The sequence below is a fragment of the Pogona vitticeps genome, chromosome ZW-PAR, assembly GCF_051106095.1.
Source record: "Pogona vitticeps strain Pit_001003342236 chromosome ZW-PAR, PviZW2.1, whole genome shotgun sequence".
Classification (NCBI taxonomy): domain Eukaryota; kingdom Metazoa; phylum Chordata; class Lepidosauria; order Squamata; family Agamidae; genus Pogona; species Pogona vitticeps.
The window spans coordinates 10,330,284-10,355,708 of record NC_135800.1 but is presented as its reverse complement, the minus strand read 5'-3'; the positions used below and the strand labels follow the sequence as shown (position 1 = coordinate 10,355,708).

The 25,425-nt window shown below is 47.1% G+C and overlaps 2 protein-coding genes across 2 annotated transcripts in view; one reads left to right on the top strand and one right to left on the bottom strand.

Annotated features, from left to right (window-relative positions):
- The window catches only part of LOC144585147 (uncharacterized), a 122,348-nt gene extending 103,007 nt beyond the window's left edge, over positions 1 to 19,341 (top strand). The window contains exon 2 of the mRNA XM_078382763.1: positions 15,395 to 19,341. Coding sequence (XP_078238889.1) covers positions 15,395 to 19,203 — 3,809 coding nt within the window. The 3' untranslated portion in view covers positions 19,204 to 19,341. The remainder of the gene's footprint in view (positions 1 to 15,394) is intronic.
- Positions 3,992 to 22,987, bottom strand: TNFSF15 (TNF superfamily member 15). The gene is made up of 4 exons (XM_020813251.3): positions 22,534 to 22,987; positions 10,959 to 11,025; positions 8,341 to 8,373; positions 3,992 to 6,831 (listed from the first exon to the last, which is right to left on the bottom strand). Exons 1-4 carry the CDS (start codon positions 22,660 to 22,662, stop codon positions 6,380 to 6,382), a joined length of 681 nt encoding a protein of 226 aa, XP_020668910.3. The 5' UTR covers positions 22,663 to 22,987; the 3' UTR covers positions 3,992 to 6,379.
- Positions 22,988 to 25,425: the final 2,438 nt, after the last annotated feature.

Here is a 25,425-nt window from a genome sequence, read left to right as displayed (position 1 = left end):
GGGTTCATGGGGAATCAATCACACTTTTACAGTGGTGCCTTGCTAGACAGTTACCCTGCATGACAGTTGTTTTTGCTAGACATTCACTTTTTGCGATTGCTATAGAGATTCTCAAAACAGTGATTCCTACGGGGGAATTTTGCTGGACAATGTTTGGTCCCTGCTTCGCAAACCGATTTTCGCTAGACGATTTTGACAGCTCCCTCCGCGCTTGCAAAACAGGTGTTTTCAGGACCTAAGCTTCGCAAGACAGCTGTTTAAACAGCTGATCAGCGGTTCACAAAGCGGCTTTCCTATGGCCACTCTTCACTAAACAACGACGATTCTTCCCCATTGGAACGCATGAAACAGGTTTCAATGCATTCCAATGGGGAAATGCTTTTCGCTAGACAATGATTTCGCTAAACAGAGATTTCAGTGGAACGGATTATCATCGTCTAGCGAGGCACCACTGTATTTAGTGACAGTAATTTCATGGATGGGCAGGGTTCTGCTTTGTTTTGCTGGTGGTACTTAACAGGATTCTCTCCTGTTTGTGGGCTTTCTTCCTGCATAATCATTGTCTGTGTATGTTTTATGCACGTTCTACCTGTGTATCTGTTGGCTGGATCAATGCATTCAGTTTGATCTCTTTTTTAAAGGAGATTTTATGAACTTGAAGCCTGTCCACCCTCAAAACCTACATAGGAGAGGTGTTCTTCATGAGAATATATATATAAAGTATCTAAAAGGAAATTTGCTGAACTTGGCCTTAGTCTTCCGAAGTTTCCTCTGACTCATCCGGTCCTGCTTTGCATTTCCACAAAGAACTGCTAATCTCAATAATAACACTGGCACGGTGATTGTTTGGGAATTACTGTCTCAACGGAAGGCAACTTTCTGCAAAACATCTGAACAACTCTGTGAAGTGACATATGCAAGGGGCGTGTGTGAGTCACAGTAAAACGGAAAGGAGTGAGTCAAGCAAAATGCACCTATTTCCCAATTTGGAGGCACATTTGCTGCAGACAAACAAGGAACGAGACTTAGGCGTGACAGTGAATGGGTCAAAGTAAAGGCTGCAACAAAGGGAAGTGGAAGTCGGTGCTTAACAAAAACTTAGCCAGTCATTCCTTCCTCAGACACTGCCGGTAAATTTCAAACAGTGGCACGGTCGTGAATATACGGTGGTGCCTTGCAAGACGAGTATAATTTATTCTACGAGGAGCGCTGTCTTGTGAAAAAAATTGTCTTGAGAAAAGCGGCTTCCCATAGGAATGCATTGCAATGAATTCCTATGGGAAGCGCCGAAGACGAATGAATTTTTTTCATTTAGCGAGGCATCGGACTTGAAAAAAAAAACCACATAGTTTTGCGAAGCATGGCCATAGAAGAAGCCGTCTTGCGAGGCACCATAGCGATAGAAAAAAACATTCGTCTTGTGGTTTTTTTCGTCCTACAAGGTGTTCGTCTTGCGAGGCACTACTGTATTGGATAGTCACATCTCTCATCGGTTGGGGGTTCGATTCCCCACGGGCCTCCTTGTCAAGGGCTGGACCTGATGATCCCTAGCATTTCCGGCACAAGTAGTTCTAAGATTAAGATGCTTTGGGTGGGTTTCCAGATGAGCTGGTTGGCATGAGTGTCAAAACCCTGGTCTCTGAATAAAATTTGGCAGCGACCCGAGCCGTGGACTCCATCGCTTCTGAAGGCTCTCCCTCCCCCACGGTTTACAGGGGGAACTGCAAGCCTTGGAACAAGTTAAGAAAGGGCTAGAGAGCATCTGGAGGAAAGCTCCCTCCAATGACAATAGGGCTGCAGTTAAACACATCTCCGGCTGCTATTGTAACACCATCAAGGCTGCTAAGGAAGCCGATAATGTAAGACAGATTGGTGAGACCACTAACCAACAGGTGGAGCTTTATAAAGTCTTCCGTCATCTCATTGGAGCCAGGTGACACCCAGGATGCCAACCGGATGTCACAACGTTCGCAGCCCAATTTCGACCTAGATGTCCTGCGCCCCATCTGGTCCAGTTTTATTGGTTCCATTTTACCCTATGATGCCTGAGGACGTTGACAAGGCCCTGGCACATTCTAAGCCAACCTTCTCTCAATCAGACCCTTGTCCCTCTTGGCTCTTAAAAGCTGCTGGGGTGTGTGTTGCCGATTGGGCCTGTCGGGTCATCCATTCCTCCTTGCGGGAGGGGTATCTTCCCCTCTGCCTGAAGGAGAGGGTGGAGAGTCCCATCCTGAAAAAGGTGACTCTTCCATCCAATGACCTTAACAACTATCTAGTCTCACCTTCATGGGCAAACTGATTGAGAGGGTGGTGGCCGGACGGTTGGCGGGGTTGAGGATTGGAGGTCCTGCTGTATGCTGGCTCCTTCCTTCCTTGAGGGTCAGTCCCAGAAGGTCCAGGTAGTTCGCCTCTCAAGATGTCATCTTTTGTCTAACTGTGCAACACGATTTCCTCCAGGATCTTGCAAGACTCTGGCTTATGAAGCAGCAGGAGCGCAAACAGATCTCTCATGCACGTTTAGCTGAGCAAACATGTCATGGAAAGATTACGGCACATTGGCCTTCTCCAATCCTGGGTGGGTTTCTGGACGTTCTTGTATTTACAGTGGGGTCTCTACTTAAGAACTTAATCCATATTGGAAGGTGGTTCTCAAGTTGAAAAGTTCTTATGTTGAATCTGCATTTCCCATAGGAATGCATTGAAAACCATTTAATCCGTATCTGTTCTTTTCCGTCCATAAAAACTACAGTGGAACCTCTACTTAAGAACTTAATCCATTTTGGAATGGTGTTCTTAAGTTGAAACGTTCTTAAGTTGAAGCAAAATTTCCCATAGGAATGGACTGAAAACCAATTAATCCGTTCTGGCTGTTTTTTTGTTATGTAGAGGTGCGTTTGTACATTGAAGCATTAGTTCCCATAGGAACTAATGCAAAGCTGGTTAATACGTACTCTACCACTAAGGGGAGAATTTTTTTTTAAACCTAAGATGACCTAAGGTTAAAAAAAGAGCAGGAAAGGTTTTTTTTTTCCTGTTCTTATCTTGGATTTCTGTTCTCAAGTAGAAGCAAAATTTAGCAAATGGAGCTGTTCTTAAGTTGGATTGTTCTTAAGTAGGGACGTTCTTAAGTAGAGACCCCACTGTACCAGCTCGCGGTTCTTGAGAACTCTTGTTTGCATGAAGAGAAATGCATCCTTCCAAAGAAGCCTCCGGGGGAGAGTTTTCTCTCCTGCCCTCCGTGTGACATGAAAAATGGAGTTTTTAAAAAATCCTTCTGATCTTTCTCAATGTTCTTTGAGTGGCCTTGTCATTCAAGTCTGTAAGGAACAACGTCCTCCTTGTCGTGTCGGGGCCGGCGCAGCATCCGCATTGCACCATGCTGCTTTGGGGGAACGGCAGGGGAAATCCTGGATCGCTTTCAAAATGAGTCACACTTAGCTCACCAGGCCGGCCAAGTCGGAAGGGTCTACATGTGAGGTGGCTTCCTGGGCAACTCCTCGTGGTCCACAGTTTCAGTGGTAGGAATGGGGTTCAAAAGCGCTCAGCCAGAGCTGAGTCAATTTCTCTCCCTTCCTTCTCTCCCTCACTCATTTGTTTCTCATAATAGCCATAACAATGGTGGTGGTGAGGGGACGGGACGTGATTTCCGACAGAGGGACTGAACGGCTCCACACCTCCCACTGGGCTGTGATGAGACCCCTTTTTGGCCCTTCTGTAGACGTGGAGGAGGTAGCCATGCCTATGAGAGCAAGACCCACAGAGGGATTTGTGGCATCTTATAGATGCACAAATTTTATTTGCCAGAAACATTGGTTGATGGCAGGCTTCTTTCGAGCCCCACAGAAGTGTCGCAAACACCTCAGCATCGAGGGCTTCAGGTTTTCAGGTCGAAGCCCGGGGGGGGGGTCAGGTTTAGAGACAAATGCAGGGACTGCATTCTGGGGTTGACCGAGCCCAAAGGTCAAAGGGTTGGACCAAAATAACCAACAGCTTTCAGGGAAATGTTTTCTTTTAATTGCTCATGAATAAGCCTCAGACGAGTGATACATTTCAGACATTTTGAAAACTGCATAAAAAGCCAGAAAAGCATGATTTGTCATAGAAGAGGCATTTACACTATTATTTTCTCTTGAATTCTCCCAGTGTCGGAGTTCCCACCACCTCCTCCTGAGTTAATCGGATCCATTCTCGTCTTGCTGGAACACTTAAGAAATCAGCCTAAATCTGGTTTCCTGTCACTTGAGCCCACTGAGTCCTGCACACTGGAATGATGGAGAACAGATCCTGCCCCCTCCTCTGTAGAACAGCCCTTCAAGTCTTTGAAAAGTGCTCTCCTCTCTCCCCTCACTCTTCTTTTCTCCAGGCGGAACATGCCCAGTTCTTTCCATCTTTCCTCCTAGGGTTTGCTTTCCAGCCCCCTAATCATCCTCGTCCTCCTCTGAACTTCCTCCATATTGTTGGCATCCTTCTTGAAGGGGGGAATCAAGAACTGGACACAAGACTCAAGGGGAGGCCTCACCAGTGTCAAATAGAGGGAGACTAGCACCTTTCATAGGTTAAAGCATGGCACATGGAAAAGCCCAGGGACCTGACTGATTTCCAAGAAAGGCTCCAGATTCTTCATCTTAACAAAGATGTAAACAGGGGTTTTCTTCTCATGCTCCTGTCCTTTATACTACAAATTGGCCACTGCCATCAGGGAACCCTCGTGTTCCTGCTCACCTTGCAAACTTTTTTCCTTGCTAAGATACAAATAAAAGCCTGGCTGATTGATTGATTGATTGATTGATTGATTGATTGATTGATTGATTGATTGATTGATTGATTGATTGATTGATTGATTGATTGATTGATTGATTGATTGATAAGGGAATGTTTCCTCCTCCAACCTGTAGTTTTTCCTTTCTGCCACTGGGGCTTCTAATTCCCCCCCCCCAAAATATGGATCTGTTTGCATCAGTTCAGGCGCATGATTGCTTGAAATGATGTAAAAAGCAAAGCAACCACTCCACGCATGTCCAACACCAGCACATACTCAGAGAAGAGTGAGCAAAGATTAGGTGGAAGATGCACATGCATACAGAGAGATGTGGTGATAGGAAGGGAGTATTATATATCTTAAATTTTTGGAACCTCACCCAGATTCAGTATACAACCCAGATAAGACTCCTTTTGAAACAACACAGCCTTTGACAGAGGAAAAGTTTGGAGACCAGACAAAATGGATGTCCCGGAGAGTGAAAGAGGATCAGCTTGTCACAGACTTGTCTTCCCTGACCTAAATATTACTATAAAAATATATTACCTCTGAGAGACCTCATAAGACTTTAAACGAAAACAAAGAAACCAGTCAATCCTTTCAGATAATCGATCTGGCCCCGTAAGGACCAGGAGGTTATGTCTGATGAAAACCCACCTTGATTTTGCAGTAGAAAATGGTGAACGAAACAATAGTGCAACGTCTGCTCCGCCGACAGTCTAAGCACCCATAAGACACATCATGTTGGTCCAAGGTGGGTCGTAGAAGCGGGAAGGAACCTTAGTTTGACAGTTTGTGCCAATTTGTGCCAGTTTGAGTGTTCCCTTCCCCGACTTCTCAGGCAGGATCCCCCACTCACCAGCTCCTCTCCTCCTCCTCTTTGGCTCTTCCACCAGTTTCCAGCAGAAGCACGGGCTTCTCTGCCCTGCCTCCTCAGTTGATCGTCCACTCAGACAAGGAGGCGGGACAGGCAAAGCTGTGCTCCTGCTGGCAACTGGTTGAACAGCCCAAAAGAAGGGGGAGAGCAGCACATTCCGACTGGTGGGGAGGCCATTGACCGGGGAGGCAGGGAATGAGCATGTGTGGCCCCCGGGGTGCTGTGTGTACAAACTGGAACAAACCACCAAAGCAAGGTTCATGCCCATTCCTCTTGGGCAGATGTAACCCTTCGAAGAGTATTACAAGGGTAGAGAACCTGTTCCAGCTTTTGGTCCAAACTTTACAGGATGAGCCTGTCTGGGGATTGGGGTTCCAAATCACAGAGAGCAACTGTAAATGTATTTGCGAAGGCTTTCACAGCCGGGATCTAATGATTGTTGTGGGTTTTTCGGGCTCTTCGGCCGTGTTCTGAAGGAAGAAGAACCTTCAGAACATGGCGAAAGAGTCCCAAAAAACCCACAACAACCATTAGCTCCTGTAAAGTTTGGCATAAAACCCAGAACAGGTTCATCACTTCCCCTTCCCTGAAACTGGCCTCCCCGGTCTCTCTTGGTGCACTAGAAAGGAGTTCTGAGAGTTGTATTCAGAAATCTCTAGAGTCTCACATTTTCCAATAGTGACTTCTCCTAAAAATAAAAAAATAAAAAAACTGAGCTAGGCCTAGCTTCCTGTGCTCAGTCGCTAGATTAAGAAAGCACCAAAGAAGGTTCTCCCAGGTTTGTGGATGTCCACAAGTCCAGGATCACTAACTTTCACCATGACTTGATCGTTTTCCCTGAGTTGGATGACACCCCCCAGATAAAGGGTCGTTTTCCACTTCTCTTTCTTCCCGATGCTACTGCTGATCCTCAGTTGTTCCCTCTCTTGGCTGCCGTACGCGGCACTTTTCTTCAAGATGACCTGCTCCACCAGTATCCCCGCCGATATATTCATGCCGCAGTACATGGTCTCTCTGGCGATGCCATCGTGGAACAAGTAAGTGACTTGAGCATAGACGAAATAATCGCCATCCTGAGGGACTGTCACGGAACCGTTCTGGTACGTGATTTGGTCCCCATTTCCTCGGTCGTTCCTCCAGTGAAGGGTCTGAAGCCTGTCAGGTATGCATTTTGGATTGGAGTCCATGGGGTCTCCTAGGAGAAAGAGAAAAGCGTTCCGAATATTCGTGCCTTTCCTCCCCATCCATTCAGCCACTGCAAGGGTTCGTGCGCCTGCACACCGAAGCAGAAAGTCTTGAGTAAAGATGAACATGAACCAGCCAAAGCAGCGGTTCGCCATGGTTCGTGGTTCGTTGAAGTCCACGAACCACGGACTTTCCAAATTTTGGGGGGGAAAAACCAACGACAAACCAATTTGTTTTGGTTTGGAGGTTTGGGAGCACTAGAAGGGCTCCCCAGCCACCAAGAGATACCACAAGCTTCCCCCGACTCTCCTCCACACCCCCTCCAAGGTTGGCGAAGTTTGGACTTCAGATATTTGGGTTATACACCCTCAAAACAGTTCCCCCTGGAAAAGTGCTCTTTAGCAGCTGGCTTGGGGGAAATTCCAGCAATGGTTCATGCCAGGGGGCCTGACACACAGGGTGTTGCTCCTCGGGACGTGGACTGGGGAACCCTTTCTCCCAACCCCATGGACAATGCCACACTGGAAGTCTGAGCTGAGGTACAGAGAGCAGAAGGGTTCCTCTAGCGAGCAGAATTAGCTCTGAGATGAAAGTGGCTCCTGCAAATCTTTCTTATAAATAAGAACAAGCATCTCTTGGTTGTGCTCTATTTTTTTTTACACATGTTTAAATATTGATTTTATTTACCATCTTAAACATTTGTTCAGTTCTTTAAAGATATTTGTATATTTACAGTTTTTAGCTTTCGAATAATGACGTAAGCCGCCTTGGGGAGAAAGGTGGGAGAGGAATACTTTCGATAAACAAATGTTTTAAATCAAACTTGCCCCTTTGAGCCACGTGTTTGGCTGTTTGGCCTGCCAATCCAACAGTTTCTAGATCCCTCCCATGGATGCCTAGTGCTTCTGATTGGCAGGAGTGGACTATTAGGGGTGAGGAGGGAGAAAATGGGCAAAACGAACCGGACCAAAACCAAAAAGTGCTTTAGGAGTTCATTAGCTCGGTTCGTTTTGGTTCGTTGCTTTTGATGATCCTGAACCAACCCAAACCAATAAACCAGCAATTTTTAAATGAACTTTCTGGTGTGTTTGTTTTGGATTTTTTGGTTCATGCCCATCTTCAGTCTTGAGGTGTTTTCTCCCCCTCTATCAGAATCAGCAATGGCAAAGCTATTGCGTTTTATACAAATTTATTGCAGATTTGCACAAAATGCTGCATTTTGCACAAAAAACATAATGTTTCTTCAAAATGCAAAAAAATAAAAAACCCAACCCTGCAAAACTTCTAATGGTCTCTTTATCAACCAACCAACCAACCAATCCCTCCCTCCCGTAGGGAGAAAACATTGTGGGGCCTTTTTCTTTATTCTTTAATGTGAGAATGAAATATGTGAAGATTTCTGCTAGGAACTGAATCTGTCATCCTAATGCTGTAAGCACTATACCACACTGCCTTTTCCCTTACAAATTCCATGGAGTGGGCATACACACAAACCTTTTAGGCATACTCTAAAACATACCTGAGAGGTGGACCCTTGGCTTATTGCTTGGAGCTGCAAGGTTCGAAAGGAAGAGAAAACAGAATTAACTTTGGTGCGGTCAAAAGCTACATTTCTATATTTAGGGTGTAAATCCTCCCTGGACTGATGAAGTGTGGACAGAGAGATTTTCTTGAATTTTTCCAAGTAGAAGAGAAAAAAAAAAAAGAATAGCTGTGTGATTCACAAGTAAGCACAAAATTCGGGGTTGTGTAACACTGTTTCGGTAAGCAAATATGTGCTGGAAATAACCTGATCCCATGATTTAAAAAAAAAGACTTCAAAAAACTTTTTCATGTTTTCTTTAAATTTCTTTTCGGAAAACATCTTAAGAACTTTTAATTTTTTTAAAAAAAATGTAATTAAAAAAATCATCTAGCAGAATTTGGGGTGGTGGTGGTGGTGGAAAGAGCAGCTCTCCAAACACTTTGACCCAAACAAAACCAACCAGGAAATGCTGCTTGTAAGTGAACATGTATTTACTTCCTTTCCTGGGAATAGTGATTGGAGAGCCTGGAAGACTCTTTCCTCCATATTGGAGGATATACCTGACAAAAAAGACCAGCTACCCTCCGGCCCCACTGAGTTACCATTCCTTCGCATTTTCCGAATACAGGCATCTGGAGACACATTATCAGGCTCTCAGATTGTGCAACTGGCAACTACTGTATCCATCCATCCATCCATCCATCCATCCATCCATCCATCCACCCATCCACCCACCCACCCATCCATCCATCCATCCATCCATCCATCCATCCATCCATCCATCCATCCATCCATCCATCCATCCATCCATCCATCCATCCATCCATCCATCTATCTATCTATCTATCTATCTATCTATCTATCTATCTATCTATCTATCTATCTATCTATCTATCTATCTATCTATCTATCTATCTATCTATCTATCTATCTATCTATCTATCTATCTATCTATCTATCTATCATCTATCTATCTATCTATCTATCTATCTATCTATCTATCTATCTATCTATCATTTCCAAGAAAACCTGGCCATCATAGAACTTTTCCTAAGAAAGATCCCTGCCTAGTTGTGACCCACCCACTGCCGCCACAGAGAGCAGCTGTTCTTCTAAAATGTATTGATCTCAAGCCTCAGCACCCTTCCTTTTTCGCTGACGACCTGCAGGAGGTGTGCCTCCAGGCTGCCGTTTTCATTCTCCTACGTAGGATGTCGGGGGTCCCCCTCGGGGCAGGGTACGGCTTTTTCTGTTTTTTTGTTTGTTTGCCCAGACTGAAGTTGTAAGAGGCTTAAGGCTGAACATCCAAGAGCAGTCAATCAAAGAAGCCGACCCTCCCCCCCCCCCAAGATACTTGGGACAATGATGCTCAGATGTTGAGGCATACTCTTCTGTTTTGAGCAGTGGAGAGTCCTCGCTTGAGTCATGTCTAGTATCTGAAGGGCTGTCTGGTCTGGCCTGATCTAAAGGCAAAGACCCACAAGGACCTGGATGTTGCCCATCCCCAGTTAGAAGTACCCAGACAGCAAACTGAACAAGTACCCAGGTCATGCGGTCATCGGTCTCGCCCACCAGGTGAGATTTATTGCAACTCTCTTCAAATTATCTAATTCTGCACCTGTACATGCCAGCGAGTCCATGCAATTTAGTACCTTTAATCATCCTCTTTTAACGGTGTGTTTGTGAAGTGTTTCCCTTTTCTTTAGGTGATGGGTAAGTAGCCATCTGGTCTTCTTGGAGAAATCAACTGTAATGGTCCATGTAAACTTATTCACTCTCAAATGTGTCATTAAGTCAATTCTCACTTAAGTCAATTCTTTCCCAGAGTTTTCTAGGTAAAGAATACTCATAAGTGGTTTACTCTTCCTTTCTTCTGAGGTTGCCCTGGGACTGTGCAGCTTGTTCAAGGGTACCCAAGGCCAGCCCGGACACCCAAGGCTACCCAGGCTGGGTCTACTCTGAGGAGGCACAGTGGGGGAATCAAGCTCCAACTTTTGGCTCTGCGACCAGAGCCCTAAACTGCTGAGCAATCCTACCAGCTAATCATCTTAGAACTGCAGAGCTAGAAGGAACCTTAAGGATCATCAAGTCCAACCCCTGTCAACTTGGCCCCGTTGGGAATTGAACCCCCAACCTCTGGCTCCATAGGCAGAAACCTAAACCACTGAGCTCTCCAGCTAGTGCTTTTACTCTCAAACAGGGTGGAAAATCTAAGACACACATTTTGTCTGCCAGAATTTGAGATTATTTCAGTTGACGACGTCAGGAACTGAATCCGCAGCTTTCTGAACGTAAGATGGGCACACGAAAGGATGAGGTGCATTTACCCCAAACCTGATAAAGCGGGAGTGGGCCCTAATTTTTGGGATGAACTTTGCAGGAGCTATCAAAGATGCTGATTCAGGGTTCAGCATGTTGGACAGCACCTGTAAAGTTCAGGTGAAAACCTGCCACGAACCCCTCTTGGATCACTGCTCGATCATAACAACGGTGATCCCTCTCAGAGAGATTTGTGCCAGGATTTGCAGTTGGAAAGATGGCTTCCTCTTTTTTTTTGCAGAGTGCACGTCAGTCTAAAATGAGTCCCTGGAACAACAACAAAAACCACTCACAGCAGCTGTAGAGGGACGGCGGATCACCTTTTACTCTTTGCGCTTCGGGCATTTTTCCGACGGGCATCTGAAAGAAGGAAACAGAGAAAGGCCACAACACTGAGACAGGAACCAGGAGGGGCGATGAAAACAACCAAATCAAACACAACGGAGGGAAGAAAGCTTTCTTTCATTTATTTATCTCTACCGCCCTCCGAGTGTCATAACTCTCTGAGCGCTTCTGAACAAACCATGACATCCCCACTTTTTACGAAACAGAAATCTGGGCTTCTCTCATTTGGCTAAGCCAAACTGTTTTCAACAAGGGTGCTCCTGGGAAAGAAAGAAAGACAGACATGATGGAATATGTAGTGTTCCAGACCTGCAGCATTTCGTGTTACTACCATTCTCCAAGCCTTCTCCGAGTGACTGGCTTCCTGCGTTGGGTTTTTTTTAAAGGAGCTGTTATGCCTTGTCACTTTGGAAGTTCTTTTTGGCGCTGACTTCATTTACTATTTATAGTGCGGCATTCCTTTTTTGTGTACTTATTATTTCTAGCTTATAAATATTGTCTCTTAATGATTTAAGCTTCCTTGGGTCTTAAGGAGAAAGTCTGTGTAAAAATGTTTTACATAAATAAATAAATCCCTGGAGTATCAACGCGGTGCCACCGGATTCTCTTCAACTGTTTGGAAAGAGTTCTCCCTTTTGTGCTCAGAGGGCGAAAGCAAAGCAGTCCAATCTCTGGCATTTATGACCCAGGAGGGGGGGAAAAACGTCCTGTGTAAATCCCTTGGAAACGGCTTCTCGCCTGTATTGTGCGCTCAACAAATGTCACAACATGTCAGTAACTTGATGTCCCTAGCCAAGTTTCTATCTGTCAGAAATAAAAACAGCGACAGCAGTGTCAATATCTTGATTCTAAGGCAATGTATCTTGGTTTGAATTTAGCAATACCATGCTTATATATATATTTTTTTTAAAAATGGACACCAGGGATTCTGGAGGGTTGCTCAGATTCTTACTCCCTCCAGCATAATACCAGTAGTGTAAGTATCAGCTGAGATTCCTAGCATTTTAGGAGGTCAGAGTGGGTGTTTCCTCTCCCACACTGAATCATGCACGGGGTGCCCAACAGGAGATGATGACTTTAAGTCTTCAACTTGAACCAATTTGCCATGGAAGGTTACTCCACCCCACTGTCCACCAGTGAACTAGAATTCTCCATTCTGGGAGCCGCACCTGGGAAACTCACACCTACAGACACCTAAATTTTGCTCACCTCGCTTGAAGGCTCCCAGCCAGCACTGGGGCAGTGCTTTTAACAGGAAGCCAGGCCTGGAAGCTTCCCAGCTGGGCCTTTCTCCAGGTGAGTGGAATCTCGGTGTCTGTAGGCGGAGCTCCCAGAATGGGGAATTTTGGAACTTCTGAGAGATGCAGTCCAAAAAAATCCAGATGGCACATCCCTCGTAGGGACAGACACTTCTGAAGAGGCCTGACCCGTCTGATTGCAGATGATAAACAGGTTCTAGCCTGGTTAGGAGTTCGATGGGAACCTACTCAGTATCTCCAGATAGGGCTAAGACGGAAGGCCACCAAGGGATTTCTAGATAGGGCTAGGAAAGGATCGTGAGTGAAATTCTAGAGAGCGACAGTCAGTCGCTTCTTATATTCTCATATTCTCTTTAGGGCCATAGATGGGCTGAGAAAGAGCAGGGTCCCAATGTGGCCCTTACAATGTGTCACAGTGGCCTCCCAAATGTAGAGCTGCACCCCCTCAAGTTACTTTTTTTAAAAAAACAAACCTACATTTCCAGAAATTCCAGCTAGCCTGGCCATGGTCAACGAACACCCAACATCTCCAGTCTGTATGGCACACACACCTCTCTGAAGGAACAGCCAGCAGCCAGGAGCTTCTGGTGCCAACCCACTAAGCGCCTGTTGTCTGGAACAGTTGCCTCCTTCTGCCTTATAGCAGGGTCAGGATGAGGACCCTACCCTGCTGTTCCTTGAAAATAAACATTTCCTTTTCTTTTTCTGCTATCAGCACCCCCTCCAAGAAACCAGACTGCACCCTCTCGGCCAGTGGAAGTTAGGCTACGATTCAGCTGGCTGGTTGGCTCAGTGTTTTAGGCATCCAGCTGCAGAGTTAGAGGTTGAGAGTTCGATTCCCCCCCACACCGCGGGGCCTCCTGGGAGGAGAATCAGCGTAGGCGGCCCCGTGCCAAGGACTTCCCCAGAAGAAGGGAAGGGAAAACCATCTCTGAGGATCTCTGTGCTAAGAAATCATGGAAAGGATTGCTGTTAGTCAGGACCAGCTTGGCAGGACATAAACACTATTGTCGAGAGGGATCCTCTCACTCTTGACTCAGCAGGAGGTTTGCTTGGGGATGATGGAATGGTCTGTCTTTGGCACGTTGGCATCTGTTTTCCTGAGCATGTGCTCTCAGCTGTTGCTTTATGGCCTCCAGACGTGCCCAGACGTTGGTCTGTTTGGATCTTACATCTACGAAGAGAGTGGTTTCCTTTCCCCCTCTTCCTCTGCATTTGACCGAGGATTTGGCAACGACCGTCTGGAATGCCGACTGGGCTGGGCCGACGGGCCCGCTCCCCTTCTTGCTTGGCAGAGGGCCCAACTAGCAGCCGCTCAGCTGCCCTGTCGCCCCTTGGCAACGTTGGCTTGCTCTGAAGGAAAGCTGTTGGAGTGCCGTTTCATGGGTAATCGATGCAACAGGTCACGGACAATATCATGCTTATGACAAAACGCCAGGAAGCTGTTGCTGATGGGAAGAGGGCGGCCCAGCACTCCTAGCTCAAGACTGCTGTGTGATAAGGAATTGAGCCTACTTTTGTGACACATGACCCTAGCCACGTGTGGCCTTTGATCGCTTGCCTTTCAGAGCAATATTGGGCTCACAGCTTGGAGGGTTTCGATTCTCGTGCAAAAGTTACTTTTCCACTACACTTCCAATTCTCATGCAAAAAGTTCCTTCTTCTCTGCTCTGAAAATGTCCTTTGTCGCTGAGGGTATTTAAGGTTTTGGTTTTACCAGTTCCCTGGCTGAGCGGGGATTTGGAGCCAGTTCTCCTGAGTCCTAGAGTCCGACACTCTACCCACAACACCACACGGGGGTGTCCCAGTAGATAGACCGTGGTGGAATAAATTAATATTACAAAATAAATTAATAATACAACACCGGACAAGTGAGCGAGAGAGAATTTTGCTTAGTTTAACACCCACAAATACCTTTTTGATCAAATGTCCATGGGGGAGCCATGAGAATCTGCTGTGACCACTGCTTCTTGTCTCATTCATAGCCAAAGGATAGTTTCTTAGCTGGCCCAAGACTTCCATTCTTCCAGCCACAAGGGATGATGAGAATTGTAATCTACAGGCCACTGGAAAGACTCAGGTTGGAGGAGGTGTTACATACAGCACTGATGTTACCTGTCTGTCATGGGTTTGGAGGGAAAGTTCCATCCTATGGGGAGTGGAAGGCGGGACATCAGGAGGAGGGGCTGTACTGTATAAATATGTGATGCCTGTGTGGTGAAGGAGGGAGATGCTGGGAGACACTGGGATGTGACGAAGCAGCAGCTGGGAAGAAGGAGCTGTTGTGGGAGTCAGTGTGTCAGACAGGGTACTACTGTGTGTCAGAGTACCAACCTGATAGGTTCAGGTGTCTGTTGGTTAGCCAGAACTGATAGGTTCAGGGTCTGTGCTACAAGTTAAGGGTTCTGTGTGAACCAAACTGTATGCATGTGTGAGTGAGAATAAGCCACGTTACTTTATCCTATTCACCTGATTGTTTATTTTTCCCTGTGTGTATTTAAATAAACCTTATTCTTAATATTGTTTGAAAATCCATCCCTGGTCTGTGTGACTTCTTATAGGGAATGGTTGGTGGCAGCTTAGTAAACGTGTGGCAGATCCCAGTAGGTCTGGGTTTGTCACATTGATTGGTGTCCAGCGTGTGGGATACGACTGGTCCAGTTGTCCAGCGGTCCAGCAAAGCCTTGGCAAGTGTGCCCAGAGCAAGGGGGGTCTAGTCAGGGACAGTCTGAGGCGCGTAGGTAATCTTCTAGGTGTACCTCACGGGGAGGTGCGCTAGTAGAAGAACGTGCCAACTGGGGAGACTTAGATTAAGGTGCTCTGAGGCAGCCTAGTTTTGGCGGGAAAAAGCTGAGGCAAAACTGCGTAGTAACAGTGAGCTAGCTTGCCAGCTGAGAGGCCCAGCAGAGGGGGGTAGGCTCTGACTCGATACTGTTGCAAGCTAAGTGCTGAAGAACAGCAGCAATCTCTGGGGAGAGCTGGTTCTGAGGCAAGAAGGAAAAAAAGTGGTCGTTTTATTTTGAGGCTTGACTTTTAAAGCAGCCTGTTCTGAGGGGGGATTATGCCCTTGACTCGAAGCCAGATGGCAGAAATGAGTGATGTGAAAGACCCCCAGATTGACCAAGGTTCTGAGGATGAATTTGGCTCAGTGCAGGGTGACAGCACAGGAGAGCAGAACCCAGAACTCAGAAAATTGCTCCTAGCCCAACAGCATGAACTGAGGGTGAGGGAAATGGAGGAAAGGTTAGAGAGAGAAAGGATGGAGGAAAGAGAGAAACAGCGGCAATTTGAATTAGAGAGAGAGAGAGAGAGAATGGAGAGGGAAGAAAGAATGGAGAGAGAGAAAATTGCTCTGGAAAAAGAAAGAATGGCGTTTGAATTAAGAAAATTGGAAATGATGAACCAGAACAATAATAATAATAGGGATTCTGAGGGAGGCCAATTGTCTAAAGCTGACCTGAAGAAATTCCCTGTGTACCACAAGGGAGATTGTCCTGAGGTGTTCTTTTCCTTAGTGGAAAGAGCGTTTGTGGACTTCTCAGTGAGGGAAACTGAGAAGATGACCATCATGCGATCTTTAATCAGTGGTAGCCTGGCTGAGGTTTATGCCGAGATGCCTGAGGAACTGATGAAAGATTTTGCAGAGTTTAAAAAACTGGTGTTTGCCAGACATGGGATAAATGCGGAGCAGCTGAGACAAAGATTCAGGTCCCTCACCAAGAAACCAGAACAGACTTTTACCCAAGTGGGGGCCCAATTGGTGAGGCTGCTTGAGAAATGGCTATCGCAGGAGGGGACAGAGACCTATGAGCAGCTTAAAGACTTGATAGCACTGGAACAGTTCTATTCAGTCCTGCAGGGGGAATTGAAATTCCAGGTGAGGGAAAGGAAACCGAAATCTGTGGCAGCAGCCGCAGAGATCGCAGATTTTATTTCCCAAATAAGAAAGCCCTTGGGTGAGGGGAAATCTGTAGGTAAACCCAAAGAAACCTACAGCAAGTACTCTCAGGGACCAGGGAAAAGCCAGCAAGGGGGAGGGGCCCATGGTGAAGGGAAGCCCTCAGACATGAAACTAAGACCTCAGATTTTGGAGGGAAAACCAAAACAAGATGAGAGAGAATCAAAATACACCAGAAAATGCTATTTCTGTCAAGGAAAGGGTCATCTAATCTCAGAGTGTGAGAAATTAAAGCAGCTAAAAGGAATGGTGCCTCAGAATTCTAGTGGGACCAAGCCAAAAGCTGTGTTCTGTGTCCAGAAAGAGCAAGGCTCCGTGTCACTGAGGGAGCCTGTTGCCATGGCTACTCAGTCTGGAACAGCTACCTCTGCTGATCAGGCTGAGGAAAATGGTCCTCTTGTGGAGGTAAAGCGCTGCTTGCTGGTGAAAACAGATTCTCAGTTGTTTGAGACAGCTGGGGTGGACGTAGGAATACTTGACCGTCAGTATAGGGGGCTGCGGGACACTTGTTCCCAGGTAACCCTGTGCCATCCAGATATTATTCCTAGGGAGTTTATAATCCCAAATGAGAGCATGAAGGTGGCAGGGATTGAGGGGCAGGTAATCTCTCTGCCAGTAGCAGAGGTACCTGTCAACTTTCAAGGCTGGAGGGGAGATTGGAGGCTAGCGATTTCATCGACTCTGCCAGCAGCCGTGCTCGTGGGAAATGACCTGGCTGAACATGTGAAACGGGTGCTAGTGATTACACGTTCACAAGCCACCACAGGGACAGTTCAGGGGGGTAATGATGAGCCAGAGACGGAAGCAGAGGGGAGTTCAGAAGCTGTGGTGGAAACCTTAACCACAGACAGCAGATTTGGACAGGAGCAAAAGGCAGACGCCACTCTCCAAAGGTGTTTTGAACAGGTGACTGACGCCCAGCTAACACCTGAAACCCCAGTGAGATTTCTGGAGAAAAAGGGGATTTTATATAGAGAGGCCCTGAGGAATATCTCAAAAGGGGGAGATGGGATCAGAAGTCAGCTGGTGGTACCTGAAAAGTATCGCCCCATGATCTTACAAAGGGGTCACTCTGACATGTCTGCTGCACACTTAGGGGTGAAAGGGCCCCTTGATTTGATCAAGCAAGATTGGGAGCAGATCACCCAGGATGACCCACTAGACGTTGTGACATACATAGACACCTTGATGAATGACCTAAGGAGAAATCTAGAGCTGGCAGCAGAAAACCTGCAAGCTCAGAAGGTCAGACAGAAAACATGGTATGACCACAAAGCTAGAGAGAGGCACTTTGACCCAGGGGAGGAAGTGCTTTGGCTTAGGCCCTGCAGAGAGAATAAACTGCAGCTCAAATGGGCAGGACCATATAGGGTCATTTCCAAGATGTCAGACCTGAACTACCTTATAGAGCAGGAGGAAAACCAAGCAAGGAGGGTGGTTCATGTGAATGCCCTAAAACCCTACTACAGAGGGGAACAGAGGGTTTTATTCGCGATAAAAGCAGCTGAGAGTGAGGAAGCTGAATTACCCTTCTGGGAGGGTAGAGGGGAAGTAAAATACAACCCAGAGGAGGTAAAGATCAGTCCTGCACTCACCCAAGACCAGCAGCAAGAACTAGAAATGCTGCTTAGTAAATATCAACAGGTGTTTTCCAACAAGCCGGGGATAGTGAAGGGAGTGATGCATCGGATCCACACAGGGGATGCACCCCCGCAGGCAGTATCCCCATACCGAGTAACGGGACCCTATAGGGACAAGGTGCGGAAGGAGCTGGACGAGATGCTGAGGGAGAACATAATCGTCCCCTCTTCTAGCCCTTGGTCCTCTCCGATAGTCCTTGTGGACAAGCCTGATGGGAGCATTAGGTTTTGTGTCGATTACAGGAAATTAAACCGTGTAACCACTCCTGATGCCTACCCAATGCCCAGGCTAGACAACCTGATTGAAACCATAGGGGGTTGTCGGTTCATCTCATCATTGGACCTGGTAAAGGGATATTGGCAATTAAGAATTGATCCCAGGGATCAAGAAAAGACTGCCTTTTGCAGCCCTTTTGGTCTCTATGAGTTTCGAGTCCTGAGCTTTGGTCTCAGAAATGCACCAGCCACATTCCAAAGGCTGATGGACCAGACCTTGGCAGGGCTCAGTGACTTTACAGTGGCCTACATTGACGACATAGGGATCTTCAGTAATACCTGGGAAGATCACCTGATACACCTGGAGTTAGTGCTGCAGAGGTTAAGTGCAGCAGGGCTAACAGTAAAGGCCAGCAAGTGTCAGCTGGGTAGCCCAGAAATAAAATACTTGGGTCACATGGTAGGGGGAGGAGTGATAAAACCCCTGGAGGCCAAAATAGAAGCTGTTCGTGATTGGCCCAGACCCAACACCAAGAAAAAAGTCAAATCATTTCTTGGGTTGGTGGGCTACTACAGAAAGTTCATCCCGAGGTTTAGCGAGATTGCGGCTCCGCTGACCGATCTGACGAGGAAGAAGGCTGATGACCGCATCCCGTGGACCAGCGACTGTGAGGCGGCGTTCCAGAGGTTGAAGGAGGCGTTAATCAACTATCCTGTCCTGCGTGCTCCAGACTTCGACCGGGAGTTCATCATCTACACCGATGCATCTAACAGCGGGGTAGGAGCAGTTCTGTGCCAGGAGGATGAGAATGGTGACCAGCATCCAGTGTCCTACCTGAGTAGGAAACTTCAAAAAGGTGAGAGACATTTGGCAACTGTGGAGAAGGAGTGTTTGGCCATAGTCTACGCGATCCAGAAGGCCAAGCCTTACATCTGGGGAAGACATTTTGTTCTGTGTACTGACCATTCACCATTGCAATGGTTAAAGACAATGAAAACCCACAATAGCAAACTTATGAGGTGGGCTTTAAACCTACAGGACTATGACTTTGAAGTGAAGGTGGTCAGAGGGTCAGTGAACTGTGTTGCTGACGCCTTATCAAGAAGACCTGAAGAATGAAGACGGCGAAAGAACATGGACTATGTGTATATAATGATGACAAAAGGTTAAATGTACCTGGTTTTGAATTTGGTTTGTATGAATAAAGGTAAATTGATGTAATGTATATGGTAAATGTTTAAATGCCTAAATTGCTATGGTTAACTTAGAATGTAAGTATAAGTGAGTATTATATGGTATTGAATGTATAACTGTTGTTGTGTATTTTACCCAGGTTGTTTTTTGGTGAAAAGCACGTTAGCTTTCCCCCTACAAAACAACTTATAAAGAGGGGAGGTGTTACATACAGCACTGATGTTACCTGTCTGTCATGGGTTTGGAGGGAAAGTTCCATCCTATGGGGAGTGGAAGGCGGGACATCAGGAGGAGGGGCTGTACTGTATAAATATGTGATGCCTGTGTGGTGAAGGAGGGAGATGCTGGGAGACACTGGGATGTGACGAAGCAGCAGCTGGGAAGAAGGAGCTGTTGTGGGAGTCAGTGTGTCAGACAGGGTACTACTGTGTGTCAGAGTACCAACCTGATAGGTTCAGGTGTCTGTTGGTTAGCCAGAACTGATAGGTTCAGGGTCTGTGCTACAAGTTAAGGGTTCTGTGTGAACCAAACTGTATGCATGTGTGAGTGAGAATAAGCCACGTTACTTTATCCTATTCACCTGATTGTTTATTTTTCCCTGTGTGTATTTAAATAAACCTTATTCTTAATATTGTTTGAAAATCCATCCCTGGTCTGTGTGACTTCTTATAGGGAATGGTTGGTGGCAGCTTAGTGTAACTGTGTGACATATCCCAGTAGGTCTGGGTTTGTCACAGGAGGCACAGCACGAAACCAAATCCTTGCAGGGCAATTAAGTAAGGGGATACCCTCATCTCTAAGATTTCCCATGTCTAAGATTTCTGGGGTAATGACGGTGGGGTTTGAGGCCACCTGCTCAGGTGAGAATTTTTCTCCTGCAAGGATCCTCCCGTTGGGGACCTCAGACAAACCCAGACTTGACGGGTCCGTCCCCTTTTCTCCCACGAAAGACAGGGTGGCAGATGCACATGTCCACATCATTCACAGACATTCACTTCTTCTTCATTCTCCTGACGAAATCCACAACACGTTAAAAAGCCCACCGTTGCAGAATCCAGCCCCAAACAGCCCCGGACTGGAGGCCCTGAACCCCAATCGCACCCCGGGCTCAAACACCCTGAATGGAGAGCAGGATGTTCGCTCATCTCAAACTCTTTCTAGGGACACCCCGGATCCCCAACAACCAGCACACAGCTTGATGGGGACAGAGTTGGACCGAGGAGCTTGGAGTCTGAAAGCTGGGCTCCCGAGATGCTGCTTTTTAGTTTCCTGAGGGCGGCTCACCACCTCTCCACTTCAACCTGCCTACCTTACAGGGCTCATGGGAGGAAATGAATGGCAGCCTTTGCCTACGGAAGGAAGGTGGGCAAATTCTGAGACGCTCCTCGTTTCCTGTGGCTGGAATCGGTGTGCGCTCCAGATCCCATTGGGCAACCTTGCTTTCCAGAACACACAACATCATACGGGGGAAAGGAATGAAATGAATGAGGTCATTCTTGACTTCTTCTTGATTTAGAGGAAGAAAAAAGCGAGAAAGAAGAATTGAAGATAGTGTGGGAACAAGACATTGGAAAAAGAATAAATGAGGAAGAATGGAGGAAGATACGGAAAATGAGGGTCTTAAGATCTATGTCAGTGAGAATAAGGGAAAACTTCTTTAAAATGGGTCTAAGATGGTATTTAACACCAATAAAATTAAATAAAATTAATACTAGCTATCCAGAATGTCTGTTGGAAATGTGAGAAAGAAATTGGTACATACTTCGAGAATACGTTAAATTGGTTCATACTTTCATATGTGGTGGGAATGTGAAAAAGTACAAAGATTTTGGAAACAAATTTTTAAAGAATTAAACGACATATGTGAAAAAGATATAGACTTAAATTCTGAGACTGCTTTGTTATCAATATTTGAGAATGTGGAATAAGTTAAGATGACTAAAGAATTGATAACTAATTTATGAACAGTGGCTAGACTGATAATAGCTAGGCAATGGAAATCAAAATCTGAATTTCAAAACGATGAATGGTATAATGAAATATGGACTATAGCTATAAATGATAAGCCAACTTGTAATTTAAAGCTTACGAAAGGAGAGTTGAAAAAGAATATTTTTTATGAAATATGGGGCAGATTTTTGGAATATGTGTTAACAAGAAGAAAAGAGAAAGCTCCAAATCAAGAATCAACGCAGTTCTGGAGAAGAGGACAATAAAACAACAAGAAGAATAAAGATAGAGGAAGAACCACCGTCTATGTTGGCGGGGAACATTGTTAAACTGTATTTTGGTTTGTGTATTTTATATTTATGTTTATGTTATAGTTATAAAAATAAAAAATTCAAATATAAAAAAAATGAATGAAAAGGATGATGACGGCGATTCTCATAATCTTGGAACAGCAAAGCTGGAAGGGACCGTATGGATCATTGGGTCCAGTCTCCTGTTCAGGAGGTGCAGTGCACCTTTTCCTCTGCCCTCCTGATCCCTTTTTTCCTTTCATGCTATTTCTGTTCTGGTTGGAAAAAACTGCACATTGCAGAGGTCGGTGTCAGAGGGGCTAGTGCTAAGAGCACTGGTGGTGATATCAGCCAGAAAAAAGGTTGAGTCTTCTAAACTCACAATTTCTTTTTCTCCTTGTCTTAAGAAAGATGCAGCAACGATGTGGAAAAGGAAGTGCATTTTCAAACGACAGATCCAATTCATCACATTCTGCAGATGGCACGAAAATTAAAGGAAGTGCTCCCGTCTTAGCTGCTCTGCTGTCGAGGGATGTTCCAGGAGAAACGGGAGGGTCCTCTCGCTTTCAGTTTCGGACAGCGGCTATCAGCTGGACCAAGCCCACAATGAACTGGTGGAGAATTTCATGATTCCTGGAGATTAGCTTCCAGAGACATCTCCTCCTTGGCTCAGGGGGAATGTCAGGAGAGATGTGCTTCTCCTTATGGGCCATCAAGTTGGAACCAACTTAAGGGGACCCTAATAGGTCTTGCAAAGCGTGATACTTCAAGATACCTCCACACGCCCAGTGAGCTTCCACGCCTGAACAGGGATTTGAACCCAGGTCTCCGAAGTCCTAATCCAACACTCACACAATTGGCCGGCCAGCATGACTCTCCCTTGTCCCCCTTCAGCAAACAGTAGACTGAGCTCCAAGCAGCCTAGGCGTGGGGGGGGGCGGCGCGCGAGGGGGGATTCTGGGCTTTGTAGTCCCCCTCCCTCTCCGGACCGTCTGCCTCCCGTCTCCCCGCTTACCTCTTGCTCCCGGGCACGAAAGCTCTCGCGCAGAAGATACAGGACGGGAAGGCTCAAGGTCAGGCTGAAGACGAGGCAAAAGGCGGTCAGGTAACGCAGCGTCCTCACGTCCGCCTCGGACGCGTGCATGGCGAGTCTGGAGGATGCTCTCTGGCCGGCGCGCCCTCGGGGAGGGGGGGACGACGACCCTTTTTATAGAGGGAGGGAGGCGCCCCTCTCGCCCCCCGGGCCCGGGCGGGCGGACACGCCTTTCGCGCGCTCCGGGAGCATCCCCAACGCGCGCCGGGCGGCGAGCGTGGGAAAAAGAGTGCGGCCGACACGCGAGCGCTTCCCGGTTCCTGGGAGGGACGCGCCCGCCGCCGCCGCTGCTTGCTGAACGAGTGGAAAAATCTGTCCGGGCTGGGAAGGGAATCGGCAGACGGAGAAAGAGAAAGAGGGAGGCAGGGAGCCCGAATGGTCGTGCGAACCCGCCCCTCCGCGCAATCTAGACACCGGGAGTTGCTCTCCCGCATGCCGCCCGGGGAGGCGCGCGTGTTTCCCGCCTGGCTTCCCAGCCGGAGCTCCTTTTCCCTCCCCGTTCACGTTTCCTCTCCTCCTTGTCCCACCTTGGCCATCCGCGAACGTGGGAACGGCGTCCTTTCGGGTGCCCTTTCCTCGTTTCGCAGGCGCCCCAGGGTTGCCGGTACTGGCCTTCTACCTATCAGGGTTGTTGTGAACAAACAGTATTTGGGGGGGTGCTCAGAGGAAGGACCGTTCTAGCGCTCACTGGAGGAAAACGGGGTGTCGGTGTGATTAAGAAAGGAGGATAATTTTTTAAAAAATAGGGTTTATCTCTAGGGCGTGGTTAGGCGATAACTACCATTTAGATGGACGGAAAAGCTAAGCCCTTCTCTGACAAAGAAAGAATGTAAGATCAACCCATCCCTCCTGGTGCCTCTTATTTTTTTATCTTCTCCACAGCCCTGTGAGGTAGGCCGGGCCAAGAATATCTCAGGATGAGTCTAAGTTCAGCCGGCGAACTTCATAGCCGAAGGAATCTCGGCGCAATGCGCAAACGTTCATCTCTTTCGCCAGAGCTGACCCAAAAAGTTTTGCCGCCTGAGGCAAAGTAAAAGCTGGTGCCCTTGCTTAGGATCCCCCCCCCCGCCCCGTCTCGCTCCAGTACACCTGAGGCGCAGGAAGGAAGCCCGGGAGGCCCACTGAATCGATGGGACTTAGGTAAGTGTTGGTTTAAATAATCGTATCCAGTGATTAGGTCTACTCTGTGGCCTACCCATTAGGAACCAAGTTGGCTTTTGCTGATGGTGTGCACCTGTATCAGGTGATCTGGAGCAAGACAGGGCTGACGGCGCGGTGCTCCGTTTTGAGTCCCCGGTCCAATTTCTTGCAACCACTTACCATACATACATACTCACAGCCCAGACTCCCATCTGGGGTTTCCACTTCAGAGGTGCTGTCCAGCGTGCTGAACCTATTTGCGAGTAAGGTTCAGCATCTTGGTGAACTTTTGTAAAGTTTGGACCAAAAGCTGGAATCCCCCACTCCTGCTGACATCGGAGCCCCCACCCTCCACTATGTAGAGCTCTCTGTATCAACAGTCCCTCTAATTTTTCACTCACACACACGGGTTTGTGGCTGTGATCAGAAGCAAACAGGCAGCAGCTGTGGCTCGGCTCACGGATGGGCACCCACAGAGCCCTCACAGCTCAGAGGGAACATTGCTCTGCGTGTCTAAATCAGGAGTAAGATCCTGTTTGTTCCTCTGGGCTTGTTCTCAAGTGAGAAAGAACAGGATTTTAGTGTGATGATCTTAGGGTCTTTGATGTTGGAATAAGCTTGACTGAACTCAACGGAAACGCATAAAAATGCACTCAAACGTTCATATTCTCACTTAAGGGGGAAACTAAGGTAGCACTTGTCTGCTTTATCTGGTGCGCACACACACACACACACACACACACACACTTTGCAGGATAAAACAAAATCATCCTGATGTTCTTGACCCCATGCTTTCCATTACACTTTGCTTTTCTGTTCAGTTGGGCACCAGCCACAGTATCTTTCCAGGGCATGGAAAAGTTCAGGTTGCACCGTGAAGTCAGTGTCCACACAGGCAGGCCGTTAGGTCACCTTAACAGCGATGTAGTCTAGCCTTTTTTTTCAAAGACTGGAGATGTTGTCATTCAGAGGAGGGCCAGGATCTCTTCTGGACCATCCCAGAGTGCAGGACATGCAACCGTGGGCTCAAGCGACAGGAAGCCAGATTTTGGTTGAACATCAGGAAACATTTCTTAACTCTTCCAGCAGTACGGCAATAGAACGCATGACCTCCAAGAGAAGGTAGCGAGCACTGCATCGCTGGAGGCCTTCAAGAAGAACTTAAATAACCACCTGGCAGATACCCTTTGATGTGTTTCCCTGCACTGTACAAAGGGGTTGGACTCAATGGTCTTCGAGCCCCCTTCTAACTTCATCACGATTCTATGACCACAGAGCCCTCCGGCTTCGGCTGCAACTTTGCTTAGGCTTCGGCTGCAACTTTGCTTAGGCAACAAATATTTTTGTAATTTAATATCTCTGAGACGGTTTCCAGAGTTCAGCGTGAGACTCTTTCCCTCTGTCCGATGCACTTGTTTCTAGCGCTTCGGCTCTCTCACTCCCACCAGCTAATTCCTGCTTTTGATGAACTTCTAAAGAATCTGAGGAAATGCAAGCCAAAGGGAGGGTGGGGTGGGAATGTAGTTCCTGCATTAGTTCAAGCGTATCTTCTTGAATGTTTCTTGGAGTGCTTGGAATAGCTGGCTGGAGAGCCCAAGAGTTCAGGTCTCTGGCTGCGGAGACAGAGGTTGGCGGTTTGATAGTTGGGGGTTTGATTCCCCACTGCCCCCCCCC